The following is a 19,963-nucleotide window of genomic DNA, read 5'->3' as shown; positions in this document are numbered from 1 at the left end:
TTTGTCTCTTCATCTCCAGAAAAGTTCAAGCTCCCTTTAAATAAACATTTCCACAAAGGTTGGCAGATTTAATCAATGTAATTGAATGCAAACAATGTAAAACTCTGTAATGTTCTGGATGGGTCGCTGGGTTAAAATGTTGGGTTGTAAATATTTTTACAGAACGCCTGTCGGAATTTAAAGTAAGCAGAAAACATTACATGCAAAGGATTATAAATTGTGGTATGACTGCAATTAAATGCTGGGGTTATTCAACCAGTTTTGAAATGTTTAATATCCTCCCACCACTAAGCTCCACTGTTTAGATCAGGGTCCATCCAGGTAAAGTGCTCCCTCCCTAGCAGGGCCGTTTTCAGGTTAGATTTCTTCCCGCTTTTGTCTAATTTGATCGTGGTTCCTTCAGTCGAAACGCAGTTGGGAGAAAAACTACCCTGGTTCCTGAAAAGGTTACTGCTAGAGAAACGCGCCTCTAGTGGTGGAGTTGCAAACAGCAAGGAGTTGATAAGTTTTTATCCTGAATTTTTCACATCTTTTCCCACATCTTCCTTATGTTTCACATCTTCACATCCTCTTGACATTGGAGGGGTGGGTGGGTGTTGGGCTACTATGGGAATATATTCGGTCAAAACTACATTTAGAGTACAGCTGTATAAAAGGTAAACATATTTTGAAGCACTATTCTGTTGTACTATGATAGTCCTTCCAAATAGCTCAGAACATTTTCATGCATTTTCTACTTGTTTAAAAGGGGGTTATCGTAAAAGTCTTGCAACATCATCATCGGTGGGGGATCCCTGTTTGGCAACGTCATTTCCTCGACTGAGCGCTTCCAGCCTCCTTTACTTCCCCACAGCTTGGTTTGTGTTCAGCGTCCAGGAGCTTCGGGCCCCATGCACACAGAAGCTGTAAGAATGCGTGTTGAAAAGGAGAAGACACTTTAAAGCTTCCAGATTCACAAACAGGCGCATGACGAGCAGCAACTCACCCGCAGCGTGAAGACGGTCGGTTCGTCGAGCATCAGCGTTCACGTCCCTTTGTTTTTGTTCCAGATTTATCCAGAGCCGAAGAACGACGGCGAGTGTCTGAGCAACATAAAGGAGTTTCTCAAGGGCTGCACATCGTTCCGCGTCGAGGTGAGTACATTGTTAAAATACGGGGTTGCGTTTCGCTTTTCTGCACAACATATGCCTAAAGGGAGCTTTCTGAAACGTTGAGTTTGCATGTTTGGGAGGATATGTTAGATAAAAGCGCTGTGTTGTGGAGCGGACCCCTGACAGAAAAGGGGGAGGAGGAGTGAATTTGCAACCGAGACAATCACCTATAGCCCGGCTGGGAGAGCTTTTTGCTTCCCGTACAAATAGCAGTTCTTGATTTAAATACAGGATTAAAACGAGGTCTGTTTTAATCCTGGTTAATGTTTACGCTTTTTTAAATGAATGCAAAGCTTTGTCCAGGGACTGGTGCTTGGTTTTATTGTCACCAGCAGTTTACTCTGTCCATTGTAGATCATCTTCCACCCTGCAGTTGTGAACAAAGACTTTTTTTTATATATAACTGGGGCTTTTCTTACATTGTAATTATAGCTATATTATTTCAAAGTGATGTTTTATGTTTAGTAGATCCTAATAGGAATGTGTTGGTTTTCTGTCTATAAGGCCAATGGGAGTGCTACCGCAGTCTAAAGCAAATTAAGGACAGACTGTTGTTTATGCCTGTGTATTGGCCAGTGCATAGATGGGTCATTGAACCAGTCTGACAATGCAGCTCAGTGTTCCTCAGCATTGCCTCTCCCTGCAGAGCCTCCGGCCACTGAGCAAGAAGAGCCAGAGCTGCACAGAGCTCTGTCACACCGACTTTGTGAAACATGCAAATTAGAAGTTATACAGCACAAAATGCAAGAGAAGCAAAGGCAGTGTGTCGTTATTTTATTGGTAACGGTCTGTGTTTGTTTTGGTGTGCTGTAAAGCCAGGTTTTGACAAGCATTGTTGAGAAATAATCAGCAGATTTTTGCTGATGTGACTCCATATCTCATCTCCTTCTTTGTAGGCATGGTTACTGGTTTTATGTTATACCAAGGTTTTAAAATGTTAAGGTTTCAAACCCGCTCCTGTGCTTTAAAGTCCTTTTAAAGACATGGTGGAGAAAGTGGCAAAGTGAACAGAGTTTTCTCTGGTTGAATGTAGTGTCTGTAGAATGTAGCATAATGCAGCACATCCTGTCAGCTGGCTGAAAGAAGGCAGCTACAATTTCCCTTGCTTTCAAGTAAGACTAAACCAAAACTATCATGTTGCTATGGTATTGCATTGGGCATCTGTTAAGCACCAGACTGCAGGCTAGCTGCACAAGCAGATAACTTGACATATTAGCCAACTAATGTCAGCTTTTTATACTTGTTGGTCTGTAAAAAGCAGAAGAGGAAAAACAGATACGATTCTCCACATTAGGCACCTATAATACAATAATATTTGTGGGTATTTTAAAGTTGTGCATAAGTCTGTGTATTAAAATAACAAATACATAATAACTAATGTTTTTGTAAGTTTAATGATCAATGTTTTTATTTTAATGCAGCAGTAAGAATAATTATTGCTTCTCTTTTTTAAACAAAAAAAACTTACAACACAGTCTTTTAAATTTTCTCTAAATACCATGATACTATGAGTTTTTGTAAAATTTGTGCTTGGAAGAACATGCCCAAAACTAATTGGGTTTTTTTCTGAAATTACAAACTCCATTTAAAAAATATTTCTGTGGATACCATACAGGTTCATGTTTAACTATGGAAACCTACAGTAATGAAAGTAGAAAAAAAGAAGTTAAATTCTTCCCCCAGTACTGGGGGTTGGGGCTTATCAAATAGTAAGAACCGCATGGCGACCCATGTGCGTCCTCTGTGTTAACACAGTCATTTTACTGCTGGATGCACTATTTTCTGTGCTGATAGAAGTCATGTCTTAGACTTCTACACTTCATGGGATCTCATAAGCACGGTTTTGATCAGATACGTGTGACCTTTTTTTTAGTGAGGTCGGCAAAGCAGGATTACAGTAATTTGTGTTTTGGCAGTCAGCTGCTCGAAGTCTCTAGAGCCAAAAAGAACATCCAGAGCTCTGCTGGCTCCCACCCCTGCTAGCTTTGGTGGCAGATAAGAGGAATAGCTTTTAATATCTAAAAGACAGAAGAAACGTTTCTTCACTTTTGCAGCTCTACCAGCTTGCTGTTAATAGAGTTAATTTACTTGTTTGCATATGTTGCCAGAGTGTATAAATGTAGATGATCTGTTTTGCATCTAATTTGTATACTTGGTTCCGTCTCTGCTTATGTTTACCTTTTAACCTCTTGTGGTTTCGACCATAGGAAGTTCTCTTGATTGTTCCCATGACCTCTCTGGTGCCTGTGGGCAGTTACCTTCATCCAAGTAGCTACATTTTGATTAATTACAAACATTTTATCACCTATGGGAAAAGTTAAAGTTTGTGATGACAAAACACCCAGTTGCATAACCAACTTTTAAATATGGTAAACTATTTTGACAAAAGCGTCCATTATCATCTTACCAAGTGAAATTCTCATTATGTTATCAATAAACTTAAAAAAATACTTTTAATACACCAATATAACTGTGGTTCAAACATCTTTTTTAAAAATTACAATTAAAACAATGTAAATTGAAGAAACAATATGGGTTGTGTTGGGTTTCTCAGATTAATTTTGAGTTATAAAAATCATGTATTTAGGTTTGAATTTTAGTTGATTATAATGTAAGGCTGAACCATTTTGTCATAGAACCAATTACACCATATAGTTTATGATCCACTTGGTAATTTTTCACCAAGAAAATATTCAAATGCCCTCTTTCTGGGAATCAGAATCAGCTTTATTACCAAGTTTGCACAGACAAACAAGGAATTTGACTCCGGTACACAATAATAATACAATAATCAAGAATATCTTTTTAAATGTACATATGTACACAATTGACTTTACAATGGAATATAACATGAGATCAGTCCAAATATGCATGGTGTTGTTTTGAAACTCTGACTGCCAAGTGTTTATTAGAGAAACAGCTTGGGGGGAAGAAACTGTCTCTGTGGCAGCTAGTTTTAGCAGACAGTGCTCTGTAGCGCCACCTGAAGGTAAAAGTCTAAACAGTTTGTGTGCGGGGTGTGTGGGGTCTGCAGAGATGTTAGCTGCCCTTTTCCTGACCCTAGACCTGTATAAGTCCTGGATGGAGGGAAGGTCAGCCCTGATGATTCTCTCTGCATTCCTGATTATTCGTTGCAGTCTGGACCTGTCCTGTTTGGTAGATGAGCCAAACCACACTGAGATGGATGAAGACAGGACAGATTGAATGATGGCAGAGTAGAAGATGACCAGCAGCTCCTGTGGAAGGTTGAACTTCTTGAGTTGCCTCAGGAAGTACAGTCTCTGCTGGGCCTTCTTGCGAACCATCTCAGGTTTCGAGAAACAGTGGTTCCTAGGAACCGGAAGTGGTCCAAAGCAGACACAGTGTTGTTGAGGATGATGCGGGGGGTATGTGAGGGTGGTGTTTTCCGAAAGTCCACCATCATCTCCACAGTCTTGAGTTGAAGGTGTTGCGACATCCGTGGTTATTTAAAAAAAAAAAGTGGGTAATTTTTTTACTCTTTACAAATTTTAATTGTTTCCAGCAATTATTTTATAAAATTATATTGCAATTGGCTGTTAAATGCAATTATGTTAAAAATTATTTACATGATCAGGTATTGATGATTATGTTAAATACTAAAAAAACTTCCCCCCCAAAATTGCCTTTTTAATGAATTTATTACATCTGAAATCTCCTAATATTTGGTCTATAAATAAATGGTCTATAAATCAACAAACAATAGACAGGAAAAAAACAAATAAAGATTAGAGGCATATGCTTTGGTGTATAACTGTGCAGTCTGAAGTTTGGTGCAGTTTTGGCTCCAAAAAAGGTACTAAAACAATATAATCAACATTTAAATGATCGTCATTACAATAATTTGGCCACGTACAACTTTGTAAGTATTTTCCTAGTTTGTTCTTTAAGCACAGTAAATGAACATATATTAAAATGCTCACTCTGGTCTTTTTTTCCTTGCAACCGAGCGGTTCCACTTTGGTGCATAAATGGAAATAATCATGTAGTCCCTTAATTTTCTGTTCGACTGATAACAGCTATCTATCTCTATCGAGCAATCGACAGCACATTTTCTTATTTTCAATATGTGTTAAATTCAATTGTTGAATTAAAGCACAGCTTGCAAAAATTCGTTTTTATTTTGTAGACCCCAGGGGCTCAACAAAATCAGAATTGGCAGGTTAAATCTCAAAACAAACTGCAGATTGGTATTTGCAAGTAAACCCCAGATTGATGCAGCTTTATTAAAAACAGGTGCAACATTTCTCTGCATTTATTAATGAAAAACTTTGTAGATCACATTTATTTTTAAATCGTCTTCTGGCTTGACGATAAGCTCAGACTAGTTTTGATGTTATGTAGCTGGTTTTACTATTGTGGAGCTTATACTGGTGATGTTTCGGTGTTTAAAGATTATTCCCAGATTTTATGGCAATACACGCAGACCAGATAAACCAAACTAAACATGTTTTAGCTTTAATGCATGATTGACTAAACGGTCAGATTTTTCGGCAGCATGTCTTTAAAGCTGCTGGCTGTAAAGACTGTCTTAAAATCTGGTAAATATATTGTCAAAGTAAAATTAAATACTGTCTGGAAATAAAAGTGAACTTGCTGCAAAAAATGTGTAATTTTTGCCCATATTTTTAAATGTAGTTTTAGTTTGATTTAGGTGTAAAATGTGACCTCCTGATGGTAGCCGTCTGCTGTAGCACCACATGGAGGTATATATGCATGTTTCTAATGATTATCATGTTGAGTCACAGTTGGGTGTTGCACTGTTGTCTCAACCTGCTCAGAAGGATCCGTTCTTCACTGTGATGCTGGAGAAAAAGGGACAAGTCGAAGCTTGAACGTTTAGTCATTCTTATTACGTTACTAAACCATAATAGTCATCATTCATTGTGTTATGAGAAATAACTATTTTTACTTTGCAAATCAGAAGAAAGAAAGGGGTTAAAGATGCATCACGTCTTTGAGTTTGAGGGACTAAGTTATTGATATAAACATAGAAATGTCACAGTGTTTGTGCTATTTCTTCTGCCTGGACTTCTTCAAGTGTCGTCATACAAAACTGCAACCAAGCTAAGCATGTTTTTACTGTAGGGTAGCATGCACAGAAATTACATGCAATTCTGCTTTGAGCACACTGAACACATTGCATGCCTATTTTGCACATACACACAAATGGGTTTGGCAGACCGTCATGCTCAGCATCCACAGTATGGTAAGCTGTTGAGTATTTACATTTAGAAAAATATTGGATGCTAAACCCTTATGGAGCCTCTAAGTTCTTCCGTGGCCTAAAAGAGGCATAAGCCAGTATGAGTGCATTTAAATAGATGCTGTTGTGTTTTTGGTGTACACAGTGATAAGACCTAAATGAAAATATAACAGCTTGTCTGCAATTCTGCTCTTTGTGAATTAACATTGGGACAGTTACAAATTGACACTAGCTGTTATGAGCATACAGCATGCTGTTTATTTTACCAGACAGCTTGTTTCTAATTGGTGGTTGAAACCAGTGTTGCCTCAAATCATGATAAAAATCCTTTAGTTGCTCACCCATTGTCTGTGTTTTTCAGTTCAGGGAAAAATCCACAAATACATTTCTTTACAGCTGATTTTGTCATACGGAGGTAGAAAAGTTAAGGGTTTTTCCACTTCTACAGCCCAACAAATTTAACCGACAGCTTGCAGAAATTTATGAGGGAGGGGCAGGGGGACTGTTATGAATATTAAATTCCCACACTGTTTCTGGCATCTTATTGAAAGCAATGGAGATGCACCAATGAGAAATTTTGTAACAGATTTCCAATAACCAATTTTGCGGAGTTTCAATATGAGCCCATTCAGATTTCTCTTTAAGAAATATAAATAACCGCAACATGTGTTCTTCTACTTTCTAGATAAATTGAAAGTTAAACTGTTCCAATGATATAATGTTCAACCATTTTCTCCATTGGGCAATTTGTACTTTTTTTATTTTGATGAGGGTACCTCAAAAGCAGCCCAAAGTTACAGAGCTGTCTTTCTCTGCACTGAAAATCTGTAAATACAGTAAAATCTTCTAGTTTATTAGACTGCGGTATCTGTGCAGATGAAACCGAACTAAAAAGAATTAAAGCAAACCATATCTCACAAATTTTTTTTCTTTGTTTGAACACCTGAAAATGTAGAGGTGCAACTATACACAGATATATATTTTTTCTGCAAAATAATCTCAACAAAAAAAACAAAAACAAATGCGTCTAACACTTTCTGTCATAATCCATTATTATATTAGGAACTGAGACGGCGTTGCACAGTGTGAGTGAGAGAGGCCAGTCGGCTTTACACAGCTCTGCAGTTAAACAGGATTGCACTAATATTTCTAAAGACAACACAACATGATCACAGCGTTCAAATTTTAAACTGCCCATAGCATCTTATACAGGTGATTGCACTGTTAGGGAGGTTAGCACAGTAACAGAAGTCTCAGAGCTGTTCCCTGATGAATAGGTAGAACTTTACTTGAGATTTCCAAGAGAACATTTCTTAATCTAAAATGTTCCATAACCTACAGAGGCTGGACTCTTCTAAAGGATAAATCAGAGCAGTGCTGTAATACCCTTCCTGTTATCTGCTGATGTCACCCAGCTTGTATGGAAATCTGAATAAACATCTGACACACATCTGTAGGCTTTTTTGAACCATGTTGCACCTTTTGTACCTCCTCTCACTTAATTTTGTAACACCTCACCAATACTGAAAATAGCAAACGTTGACTCCTTTTCCCAAAAAGATCGTAGTTTTAGTTTCTGACTGGTCGATCACTAATTAGGGCTTTTCAAGGGTAATATTGACTGACGCTTGTCACTATATTGCGTCTCTTAAAGATCAACCCTAGAAGTTAAATCACTTCTGATTGGTGAACTTATGGGAACTTGCTAAGACATAAAACCTGTCGTTTCTGGTCTGTGCTATACCGGGTGAAACCGCCTTTGCAAATACAGAAACAATGTTAAGAACTGATTACTCATGATGCCTTTACCTTATTTATTCTTATTATTTAAAACAGTGGACTCATATAAACAAGTATAAGATTTATAAAAAAGCATAAGACTTTATCTTTTGTAAGAAAAAGGCTAATTGTCACGCAGCTTTTAAGCAGTCACATACAGCACTTACACACATGCTCGACACACACACACTAAAACACAATCACTGAAACATTTCCCTGAGGATGTCTGTTTAGAGTGTAAGATGAATGGTATCGTAACTCCCTGTCGCTCAGTGAAGCAACAGCAACTCATCACATGACATCTTTACAGAGGAAGAGAGAGGCGAGATATGCTCAGCAACAGATTCAATCACTTCTATTCATCCTTACTGGGAGGCCAGAAAGAAATTGTGATAAAGATGCTGCAGCTACTTTTCTCATGGTTTGTTTCAGGTCAGACCTACCAATTTAAATTTTTGCAGATTTAGATTTTTTTTTTAACTAAGGAATATTATAGAGCTAAAGTGCTGGAAATTTCTTAGTTTTAATACATTAAATAATAATTTTTTTCTCAGCATTTGACCTACCAATCACTGATCAGAACAGATTAAGGGAAAATTGGTGAATTTTGATCTCTGACCTGTCCAATGGTTCATCTCTTACTGCATTCAGTTATTTAACAACAGTTGTTCTCCTGGAGTGTTGGAAAATCTTTATCAAACAGTTTGATTTCAGTTTTTTTTTTTCGAATCGACCTGCTGCTTCCAATTTTGGCTGCTCTTTGTTTCTCAGAGTTACAACATATATACAAACTTGTGTAAATAAAGCCGAACGATATATGAAAAAATGACTTTATGCAACTTCATTGTTGAATAGTAGCAATTGCAATTGCCATCAAAATATCAATGTTTACAATAATGCAATCATAAAGGACTCCCTGGATCCAATATTTGGTTGGAAAGAAAAATTGCCTTCATGAACACTCTGCATGCTAATCCCATTATTTGCCAAATAGATGTTCTCTAACTGCACTTGAAGGCCTGCTAGATGTATATTTTTATTGGCTGAGATGCTAAAGCTTACAGAAAGTGGTGGGAAAAATTGTAATGATGGAAAAGAAAGAAAAAAGTAAGGAACATGTGGAATAAACATCATTATTCCACATCTGTTTACATGGACAGATGTAACATTGGCTTATTTTATATTTAAGAGCAATCCAGATTTAGTTATCAGAGCCCAATCCATTAAAAAAAACGCTGGGAATCACAAATATTTAAAGATTTTGAAATGCACCGATACATAGACGAAAACAAAAAAAGGCAATGGCAAAAAAAACTGTGTTGTTTTCAGTAGGAGCAATGTTTAACGAGTGTTTATTACCGTGTCTTGTAAATGGGGCGTCCTGAAATCTTGTTTTTCTGGAACATTGGAAAGAAGAAATTCAAAAAGAGTTTCAAGTTTGGCACAAGTCATGTATGGCGTCACAGCAAATATTTGGAAAAAGTGATCTTGTTTGATGAGACCAAAATTAAACTTTTTGGCCTACATTTAAAAAAAGCTGGGTGGTGAAAAACTGTACACTGTACATGAAACTGAACTGGCCAACCCTACTGTTACACAGGGTGGTGGCAGCATCATGATTTAGGGATGCTTTCCTTCAGCAGGCACAGGAAAACTGGTCCGAGTTAAAAGGACAATTGGATGGAGCTAAATAGAGGGCCATTCTGGATCAAAACCAAAATCAATGTTAGAAAGGCGGTCAAAAGTCCAGCTTTAAATCCAGTTGAGAAACTGAATTAAGATGTAAAAATAACTGTTTTCCTGTTCTCTCCATCCATTCAAACAGAGCTTGATCTATTTTGTGAAGAAGAATGAGTAAAAAAAAAAAAATCAATCTAAACATTTACACATCTGTTAAAGATGCACCCTAAAAGCGTTACAGCTGTACATGCAGCGGAAGGTTGGCACAAAGTATTGACTCACGGAGGCAGAATAGAAATAAACCCCTCACAAAAAATATGAACATTTCCTTCCACTTCGCAATTATGCACTACTTTGTGTTGGAGTATCACATAAAAGCATAATGATATATAAATAAATTTGTAACTTTGTAACTTGACAAAATGGGGGATGTTCAAATGGGATAAACAATTTTGCTGTTCACTCTGCCTTTACATGTTTATTTGTGGGTCAGAAAAAAAGGTAATAGCAAGAATTGCTTTTTTGTGGGAAAAAAATATTTTGTGTTATAGATATGTTTTTCTTAGATGGCTTAACTAAGTAAAAAAGCTAGAGAAACAGTAAATCTGTCACTTTAAGCTTATAAGCTAAAATAAAAAAAATGTCTGTATTCATTCTTTGGTTTATGTTCTGATCTCTGACATATGCCTTTACATTTAGAGCCACAGTGAATTTAAATATAGCCATGGCCTTTTATGAATAAAGGAAATGCTTTTCATTGGTATTAAAAAAGGGAAGCTGCTAGTTGTGTTTGTAGATGCTGTCGATTGATGTATCGGTCTGCTGAGCTTGTATGTTTCCCTCTCTGCTGCTTTGAAAATGATCTCTTGGCACTGGATAGACTGATAACATGCTCCTGCTGCACTACAATAATTAACTTGTTTCACGAAGGAAATTCATTTGCTCATGTTTTGTCCTCTGTCATCCACAGCCGTTCGAGGCCAGTGACCTTCTGCTGGGCTTGAACTTCTCCAAGGTGCTGAGCAGTCTGGTGGCGCTGAATAAAGTCACTGCAGGTTGGTTGAAATACGTGTGCTGTTTAGAGTCACATAAGGAGGTCATCTTGTTTTTATGAAAGAACAGCAAGCTGACTGCGGATGCCAGCTCTGTTTTATTTATACTCTGCTGTATTTGTCTAGATATCGGTGTGGGCAGCGATTCAGTGTGCGCCCGACACTCTTCCGCCCTCCGCATCAAGTCATTCGAGTCGCTGTCTTCTCAGGCTTCACTGGGCCGATCCTCCAAGCTATTGCAGAACCAGTTTCGAAGTCTGGTAAGGTTTGCACACAACACAGCAAGTGTTTTCATGAAAATGCATAACCTAGTTTTTAATATGTAATTTATTATGACTATTAAATTGTTTGTTGAAACAGCTCTTGTTAACAGCTAAGTCAAAAATAGTGGGATTCTCCCTTTTTAACATATATATATATATATAATTTTTTTAATTGAAACACATCTGAGCTTAAAAAGGTTTTTTAAGTCTTTCCTGGGTAGGTGTGTGTCTTTTACTTGTCTCTGTCCTGCTTCATCAGGACATGTCAGAAAACAGTGGACAGCAGCTTCTGGTGAAGGCTCGTTTCAACTTCCAGCAGACCAACGAGGATGAGCTCACCTTTACCAAGGGTGACATCATCAGCGTGACCCGTCAGGAGGAGGGTGGCTGGTGGGAGGGGATTCTCAATGGCAAGACTGGGTGGTTTCCTAGCAACTATGTGCGTGAGGTCAAAGGCTCTGGTAGGTGCCACGAGATCAGACACGGAGATATGGGTAATAATGACGTCCTAATTGGAAATTATGTGGAAGAGGAAGATTAACATCTTAATAGAATTAGGATGTCCTGTTATGATGTTAATCTAATAATGTTCTGACAGAAAGCTCATATTCTGCCATGCTGTGTTCAGTTGTAAATGAGCGCAGCACAGTGCACCAGGGGCAGAGTTGTTTATAATGCTGACATTATACAGGCCTATTAATTATTGAACTAAGATAAGTTTTGTGGAAGTTCATACTTCACAAGAACTACTTCAAAATGTTGCCCACACAGGTTAAAACTGAATTCATTCATGTTCATAGTTTACGACTGAAATTCTAATTATCAACATTTTACTATACCTTCTTCATTTTTTAAATACAGTCTTATATTATATATAAGACTTTATTATAAGACTTTATTATTTTTATATAATATAATATAATAATATATTGATAATGCACCAATTCACATATTGATTGTCATTTGTCAGCTTATTTACACCTATTGGATCCCATCCTTTGCTCTATGCTCAAATAAACTGTATTTTGAATTGGCTGAATTCCCAATAACACTATCCACATTTAGACAAAGCAGCACAACGTTGCTGTTCCTTTTTCATAAAATACTTGAAGACGTAATCTGTGCTCTTATTTCTGCTATACTTGTCGCATCGTACTGCTGTACACGTACGATGATCAACATTAGGAACATTTGGAAGTGACAGAAAGGATCCTCTGCTTGTCTTTGTTGTGACTGCAAACCCCCAGCTGGTACTTGTAATAAAAGTTTCTCAGTTTACAGTGTTAACTTCTTAATATAGCAGCGCTTTTTGTTGTTTTGTTTTGCCAGGGGTGCTATGCAAATTTCAAATCCTCATGGAAAAAAACACAGACATTTAGTTTGAAGTTCTTCAATAAATCTTGAAATCATATTAGATTTAATTTCCTTATATGACTTCCGTCATGCAGCGGAGTAGCAGCTGACTGTGTTGTAGCTGCTTGTTTGTTTGCATGTTGGTTGGACAGTAGAGATCAGTTCAGTTATGATTGATTTTATGGTCTTGTGTGAACACTTGTGTTTAAATCAGCCAGGGCGCATGCAAATGCAGGTGTGAATAGGACCTGTAATTTCAACCTCACAAGTGACCATGAGGTTGGTGAGTAAAGAAATTACCTGTAAGCACAGTTGGATTGAATAAACCTCATTTCAATCCTGTAAAGACTCACAATAAAAACACAAAGATGCCGATTAGAGAAGTTAAATAGCAGATGTTTACTTCTTTGGTGCTCGGACCCCGGAGGAAGACATGAATGCTATGAATGACATAAGCTTGAATGAATGATTTAGGATTAGGATTAGAGATGTCTTCCCCCCCGAAAAAGGGTGGAGGCCGGGCCGAGGCTGAAATAAATGATATGGCAGTTCTGGTAGTTCTGGTCTGACAAGCGGGGATGGATGAGATGATTCAAGTTGAATAGATGAAGGACAGAGTTACAAAGGTGGACAGGGGATGAAGTTGAGCTGCGAAGGTACTGAGGAAAATGAGACAGCAGAAGCATGAGAACGATAGGTCGAGCCTTGAAGGCGTCAAGGATGATGAATGAATTGAGCCGCGAAGGCAGGAGAGTGCTGAATGGATGCAGGTGAGTAAGCCCGCATAGGCATGAGAATGGAGAATGGGCCGCATAGGCATGCCTGTGGTGAGTGAACCTGCGTAGGCATGAGCATGATTTAGACCGAAGGTTGATGACGCAGTTGAACCTGATGAAGGGGAGAATGAAGAGATGACGAGGTGGTGAGAGAATGAATGAATGAGGATGACGGATGCTGACGAAAGACCTTGAAGAAACAGGGATAAGAGACAAGAATTAAGATAAGACGATCTGTCTAAGATGATAAATACGATTTAATGAAGGGCCATCCATCACCAGATAATGAAAGAAGTTCTGACCCAAGAACTGAGAGATCTTTGGGCAGCTAACACAGAGAAGAAGTCTGAACAGACATAGGATGAGAAGGATGAAGATGACCAGCGGCCAAGTTGTTGAAGGGAAGCTGTTGAGACTCCTTGGGTGGCTGCAGTAATGGCTGCCCCTATTCTAAATGAATGGCTAGAAAACTGACCAGGGGCAGGTTGCATTGGATTAGAGTCTGTCTAAAATATATGAGGAACCAGGAGACAGACATAGGGCTCCCACTGGAGTGAGATAAAGGGGCATGATGGGTGATGTTTGAGTGTGAATTTGAGCATGACTTGAAATTAGCTGAATGGGTCATCGAGGCGAACAATAGAGATGAAACGTTGACCTTCCCTTTGGTATATTGAGGTGGGATTTGAAATGATCAGGATAGAACTGGAAGTCTGAGAAGACTAAATATACTTAACCTGAAACCCGTAGAGGGCTTGAACATCATGGAGTTAGGATTAGATATGTCACCCCCCAAAACCGAGGCCAAGGCCGAGCAAAAAGAGCTATGAAAGGAGGAGAAGGGTGGGGAGGAAAAGGATGATAAGAGCCGGACAGGCGAAGAAGGGGAAGGACATGAATCTGGCCAAAGTCAAGGGAAAGGAAACATAACGAAGTGTTGAATAAGAGCTAAGCTGAGCCTAACAAGTGAAGGAGAAAGATGAAGGAGACTGGCTGGAAAGGGAATGGAATAAACTGCTTAGGCTGGAACGCGCCTCATGAGGCGTGGATGGAAAATGATAAACCTGACTAGGCCTGGCGGATGCGGATGTGGGCGAGCCCGACTGGCGAAGGGAGAAAATAAGTGATAGCTGACAGGCAAGAGGATGGGAACTTGGTAAACCTGACGAGGCGGGCAGAGAGAAAGACTTGGTCGTGCCTGACAGGCAAGAAGGGGAACCAAGGATAAGTTTAAACTGAAAAGGCCAACCATCACCAGATAATGCAGAAGGTCTTACCTAAGAGCTGATAGATCATTGAGCAGAGCACAGAATGGAAGTTTGGGCGGACATATGAAGAGAATGCTGAAGTTGACCAGCGGCTGAGTTGTAGTAGGGAAGCTGTGAAACTCCTTGGGTAGCTGCTGAAGTGGCTTCCCGCGATTCTGAATGAGTGACCTGAGAACTGACTAGGGGGAAGGTTGCATTGAACTAAAGTTTGCCTCACAAATTTGAGGAACCAGGAGGTGATCATGGGAACTCCTTCTGGAGTAAGGAAAAGGGGCATGAAGGGTGAGCTGATTTGTTATGTTTGAGAACAAAAGAGAACATGGCTTGAAAAGGACAAAACAGGCCATCGAGGCGAGCTATGGAAATGAAACATGGACCTATGCCTTTGATGTGTTTAAAATAAAGTTTAAAATGGACTGGATAGAACTTGAGGTCTGAAAAGGCTAAATTTGTCTAAAATATAAGTCTGGCTGCAGAATGCAATGATTTGAGATGCCTTTGAGAAGAAGTTTAATGGCGTGCGGAGTGAAAAGCTCAGCGTGGGCTCAGAAAGATGATTTTTTGATAAAAATTTATGCCTGCTAATAGGATGCGGATGTAGGGGAGCTTGAAACGACGATGTTCAAAACAATGAGTAATGAAAGCTAGAGCTGTTTCAATGCGAACCAGGTACGATGGTGTGTTATAGCAAGGCAACATTTTCAAAGGTTTGCCAGGCGAAGGAATGGGGTATGAAAGTGAAAGGAGCTACACCTGAGATACAGCAATGTTTGGCTGATTGCAATGGAGGAAGGAGAGAGAGGAATGATAGGAGTAGGGTGAAAGTAGGCTGATGGACAGAGACGATGGAATACCTGAAAATGTAAAACAAGACAGGGCATCAGCGACTGCATTAGAATAACCTTGAACATGACAGGCCTGCCAGGATTCGATGGAGGTAAGAGCTACAACAGTGAAATGACCTTACTAATATTGTCTATTCATAAATTGTTTGGTAAGAGTTTGTTATTCTGCTGCGGCAGTAATGCAGTTAATGCTTATAACACTTTGTCCGGGAAGGTGCTGTAAATCGATTGTTGCAAGCTGAACAGAGCAGCGCCGACCCGGTCTGCCGAGAGAAAGTGTGCGCCACGATTATAACGGGGAAAAAGTATAGTTAAGTTGTATCGAAACAGTAAATGGTCCTTAGCGCTTGATGATAAGGGAACAAGGTTGGTATAAATGTTCAAATGCGTAAATGAATATTTTGATATTCTACGGAGCTAACAGGTTGCTTTTATATTTTAACTAGTTTCAATATTATAAGCTAAGTAAAGTCACAGACAATTGTGTTGCATTATTTTGTTTAATGGTACACGGAAAATAAAGCAGGCGATATTTACAAGTTTAATAAATATACGTGGTAAAACAGGATAAAGGCATCCAAGAGAAAAATTGTTAACATTAAAGGGGGTTGTAATAATTTAAGGTAAATAATTCATTTATAAATGATAAGGCAAAAAGGTTAAAAGCAGCATATTGTTAGTTACTAAGGTATTATGTTCTGTATATTCTTAGCTCTAATGATGTGTTCACATGCAAGGCTTTGTCAACACAGGATTGTGAACCATCCGTTCGAGAGGCCATCTTTTGGACCAGGACTAGAGGCCATAAAAAACTGAAACGGGTCAGCCTAGAGAACCGTAAAAGAAAGAGATACCATTCCAGTTCATAAGGAGACTGGAGGCGGGGATGAGATGATTCAAACATAGCAGTACAGCCATCAGGGGAACCTCAGGAGATGGTAACAACGAGAGAAACCAATTTAATGAGCTGCCCCTGCAGGATTTTGGAGCAGAGCCTGAGTGAGGTGTTAGAATGCAAGGGAGTACATTATCTACCTGAATGTAGAAGAGGAGTGGGAAACAGCATGCTTGAAGGGCATATGAATGAGGAAATAGAGAAGAGAGAATGATACATCTCACCTTTAGAGGCGAGCCAGGACGGGCGTTGCGCGACTGAATGTCGGTGGGAGGGGCCAAGGAGCCGGTTAAGCGTCGGCAGAGCGGAGAAGAGGAAGTGCTGACGTGGCATAGTCGGAGGCGAACTCCCGGAGAAGCTGAGTAATGGATGATGAGCGCTGGAGAGAATCCATGAACGGAATGAACGAAGCAAGGATGATTGAGGGACAACCGGAGTAGAAGACGTGGAAGCCTGTGGTGCCGGATGATCGCTAAGAAGAGAAGCTGCTGCCGGAGACGGCGGGGTGATGTTGCGGCGGGAGCCGGGTTACAGCATCTTGTTGATGCTTAGAAGGAGAATCGAAGCTCGGCGGGAGAGCAGGGAGATCCATGGTTGGAGGTCCTTAAAAGCGAAGCCTTGAAGGGTGATTGGCTGAGGAGGAATGCAGACTTGACGCTGATTGGTTGGAGCGGAGACCCATGATGGAATTATAGTACAGAGCCGGTGGCGGATGTGAGTCTTCCACATTGAATTTTTGTCAAAACTTCATTTGTATGAGACTAGTCATTCAGGACATGCTCAGAATAAATGTTTTGCTCCTACACATAAAAAGAAGCCATTTAGGACAGGCACCTATCGACGAAGTTTCAAAAATGTCTGTGGCCTCTGGAACCAGCCTGGCTCCAGATAAGCAGTCGAAGATTGATAGATGAATGGATTGACTTTGGTTTTGTGATTGTCTTTGTGATGTAAATAGGTTTCCTGTCTGTGCATGCCTTTGTGAATGATATTGTTCTGAATAAACCTCGTCACATCCCTATCAGAGCTACCAACATCACAACAGCCTTTGTTGTTGTTATCCAATCTGACAGTAATGCAGCGACGCATCTATTGCTCATAAGCTGCTGTGGTGTGAAGCCTTTTGGGATCTCTGTCAACAGATGCATTGTCAAATGAGATGAAAGCAAAACAAAATGATTCATTGTTGATATTAAAATCAAATACTGTTTTTTTCCCTTAATCCCCCCGAAGAGACCTTTTATGAAAACCTGTCTTGTAACCGAGAGCGTGATAATTATTGTCCTGCATCTTTTAATTGGTTTATGAAGTTTCTCATGTTCCACATGAATAAGTAGGGTATGCTTATTTCAACTATACAACATCATTCTCATGGACTACAACAGTTGGAGGTGCAAAATGATTCGTGAGTTTAGATCCTTTTTTGAGTGAAAATCACAACATTCAGGAACTAGTAGTTTTACGTCTTTTTAACAGCTGCGCCACTTGACAGCTGGATGGGAGGCAGGAGGTATCTCAATGAGTCCGCATGGGATGGTGTGGAGATTGTGTTTGGCTCCAGAACTGAAATGGAGGATGAGGCGAAGGTGTGAGAAGGAGGCTGTCTATAGTCTGGGAGGCTTTTTTCTATTGGAGAGGACATGTAAGACGACCTGTGCAAACAGTTCCATCAGTTCCATAAAGAAGGATAATGGATCACTATGTTTTATGAAATCTTGCTGTATTTAGCTAAGCCTGATGAATACAAGTCTGCCTAGAATAAGTCTGCCTAGAACAATATTTGTGGTCCTGTTTGCTATGAAATTAAACTGAAAATAAAAGAAAACGTGATTAAGGAAAGACAGATACATTGTGTAGTACCTAATTAACCATCTGTTATAAGGATATTTTAATTAATAATTTAAATATTATTTTGTGAAATGAATTTGATCACCTCTGGTTTAAAATTTAAAATATGAATAAAAAACAACTTTCCTCTGTTTAAATTAGAGATGCACAATATATTGAATTGCAATCGGCATATCAGTATAATTGTATGCAATATCTTAATCGCAACAGACTGCTTGAATGCAACATTTGGTAGGATATAATATTTCAGGGTCATGCATTAACACTTTGCATGTGTTGAACCATATTTGGTCAGATAAACAGATTCTATCATTTAATGCCTACATCAAGTGTCTGAGATGTGAAATTCTCCGGGCGGCGGGACATTATGTAATAGCAAAGAAATAAGAAAGGCCTGGAAAATGAGGGTTTAATTGTAATTTATATTGTTTTTGCAATTTACAATAATAGTACCTCAATCAAATATTTTCCGACTATTGTGAAGCCCTAGTTTTAACACAGAAAGGGAGGATCTGAGCTTTTTTACTTTAGGACCGCTTTAGAGTTAGACACATATGCAAACCTATTTGGGCTTGTCAAACCTGCTCTAGAATATTCCACAGTGTTTTCACTGTTGAAAACAGTTTTCAAGAAACAGTTTTCAACAGATTCTTGAAAACAGTTTGTGATTGTTGAAGCTTTTATTTGTCAAAACAAAAAATAGAATATGTACTTTTCCCTCCAGGTTTGCTGAAGTCCCATCAGGACTTGTTCTTGTGAACCCAAAATTATACTTTGTCTGTATCATTAGATCCAATAAAATTCCTGCTGCTTGAAGACGTTCAAAACGCCTTTTGCAGTAAAAATATAGTTCAGTTTCATGCAATACTGCCACCATCTGGTAATATAATTCATTGCTTTTACTTCTGGCCGCAGATAAACAAGTGTCCCCGAAGTCTGGCACCCTGAAGAGCCCACCGAAAGGCTTCGACACTTCCGTTATCAGCAAGACATACTATAACCTGGTAAGGATGCCTAAATGTCTCCTGTTAGTTTCACAAATATTTACTGTCTAAATCTAAGTTGTTGGGCTTGATGGACACTGTTGGAGCTTTTTATTGATGTCTGTATAAAATATTCCTCCCTTTCAACAGAGTCTGTCTTCTTAGATATTTAAAACCACTGTAAGGCAGCATTATTTGCTGGATGTGTAAAAAGGAATGATTGTCAGTCTGATGTAGAGAAAAATGCACTGTATTTCTTTTTAATTACAGCGAAACACCCATTAAAATTAATAGTTGTTTTCATTTGATAGGAGCACTTTTGTAGTATCTTTCTGATGCGATTTCAAGATCATAATCAATATGAATGTGGCTTACCCTCTGAATGCTGTAACATGTAATTTACTAAAGAATGACAAGTCTAAACATACAAGAAAACTGCTTACCGATCACCTTTAAACATTGATACCTCGTGTTTGTTAATTGGTTTTGTTTTTTGCTATTTTTGTAGGTGTTACAGAACATTTTAGAAACAGAAACTGAGTATTCCAAGGACCTTCAAAGCCTCCTTACAAACTATCTGCGACCTCTTCAGAACATTGACAAGTACGACTTGATTCTGGTGAATCTGCAACAGGCCATCTGGCCAGCAAACAAATGACAAACATCACTCGGCTTTCAATGACACGGTTTGCATCATATCTTCCTCTCAGGCTGAGCAGCTCCGATGTAGCTTTGATTCTGGCGAACCTCGAGGAGATCAGCACCTTTCAGCAGATGCTGGTCCAGTCGTTGGAGGAATCTACTAAGTTAGTCCCCCCCCCTCTCTCTTTCCCAGTCTCCCAGCAT

At 39.1% G+C, this 19,963-nt stretch overlaps 1 protein-coding gene and 1 long non-coding RNA gene across 6 annotated transcripts in view; one reads left to right on the top strand and one right to left on the bottom strand.

The window, feature by feature from the left end:
* Positions 1–19,963, top strand: part of arhgef7a (Rho guanine nucleotide exchange factor (GEF) 7a) — a 53,128-nt gene that overhangs the window by 7,393 nt on the left and 25,772 nt on the right. For 2 of the 5 annotated variants that reach the window (XM_047370430.1, XM_047370429.1), the window contains exons 2-8: positions 1,050–1,133; positions 10,805–10,889; positions 11,013–11,146; positions 11,409–11,610; positions 19,050–19,138; positions 19,626–19,720; positions 19,828–19,923. In XM_047370430.1, the coding sequence (XP_047226386.1) occupies positions 1,050–1,133; positions 10,805–10,889; positions 11,013–11,146; positions 11,409–11,610; positions 19,050–19,138; positions 19,626–19,720; positions 19,828–19,923 (785 nt within the window). Of the gene's footprint in view, positions 1–1,049; positions 1,134–10,804; positions 10,890–11,012; positions 11,147–11,408; positions 11,611–19,045; positions 19,139–19,625; positions 19,721–19,827; positions 19,924–19,963 lie in introns of all 5 variants that reach the window. The other 3 variants (XM_047370426.1, XM_047370427.1, XM_047370428.1) reach the window with 2 other exon arrangements.
* On the bottom strand, positions 55–1,132 carry LOC124871261. Its single transcript, XR_007038987.1, has 2 exons — positions 986–1,132; positions 55–903 (listed from the first exon to the last, which is right to left on the bottom strand). It is a non-coding gene; the product is annotated as an uncharacterized LOC124871261 (long non-coding RNA).

Source organism: Girardinichthys multiradiatus, chromosome 7, assembly GCF_021462225.1.
Source record: "Girardinichthys multiradiatus isolate DD_20200921_A chromosome 7, DD_fGirMul_XY1, whole genome shotgun sequence".
NCBI lineage: Eukaryota > Metazoa > Chordata > Actinopteri > Cyprinodontiformes > Goodeidae > Girardinichthys > Girardinichthys multiradiatus.
Note: the sequence above shows the minus strand (reverse complement) of the source record. Positions and strands in the feature narration are given on the sequence as shown.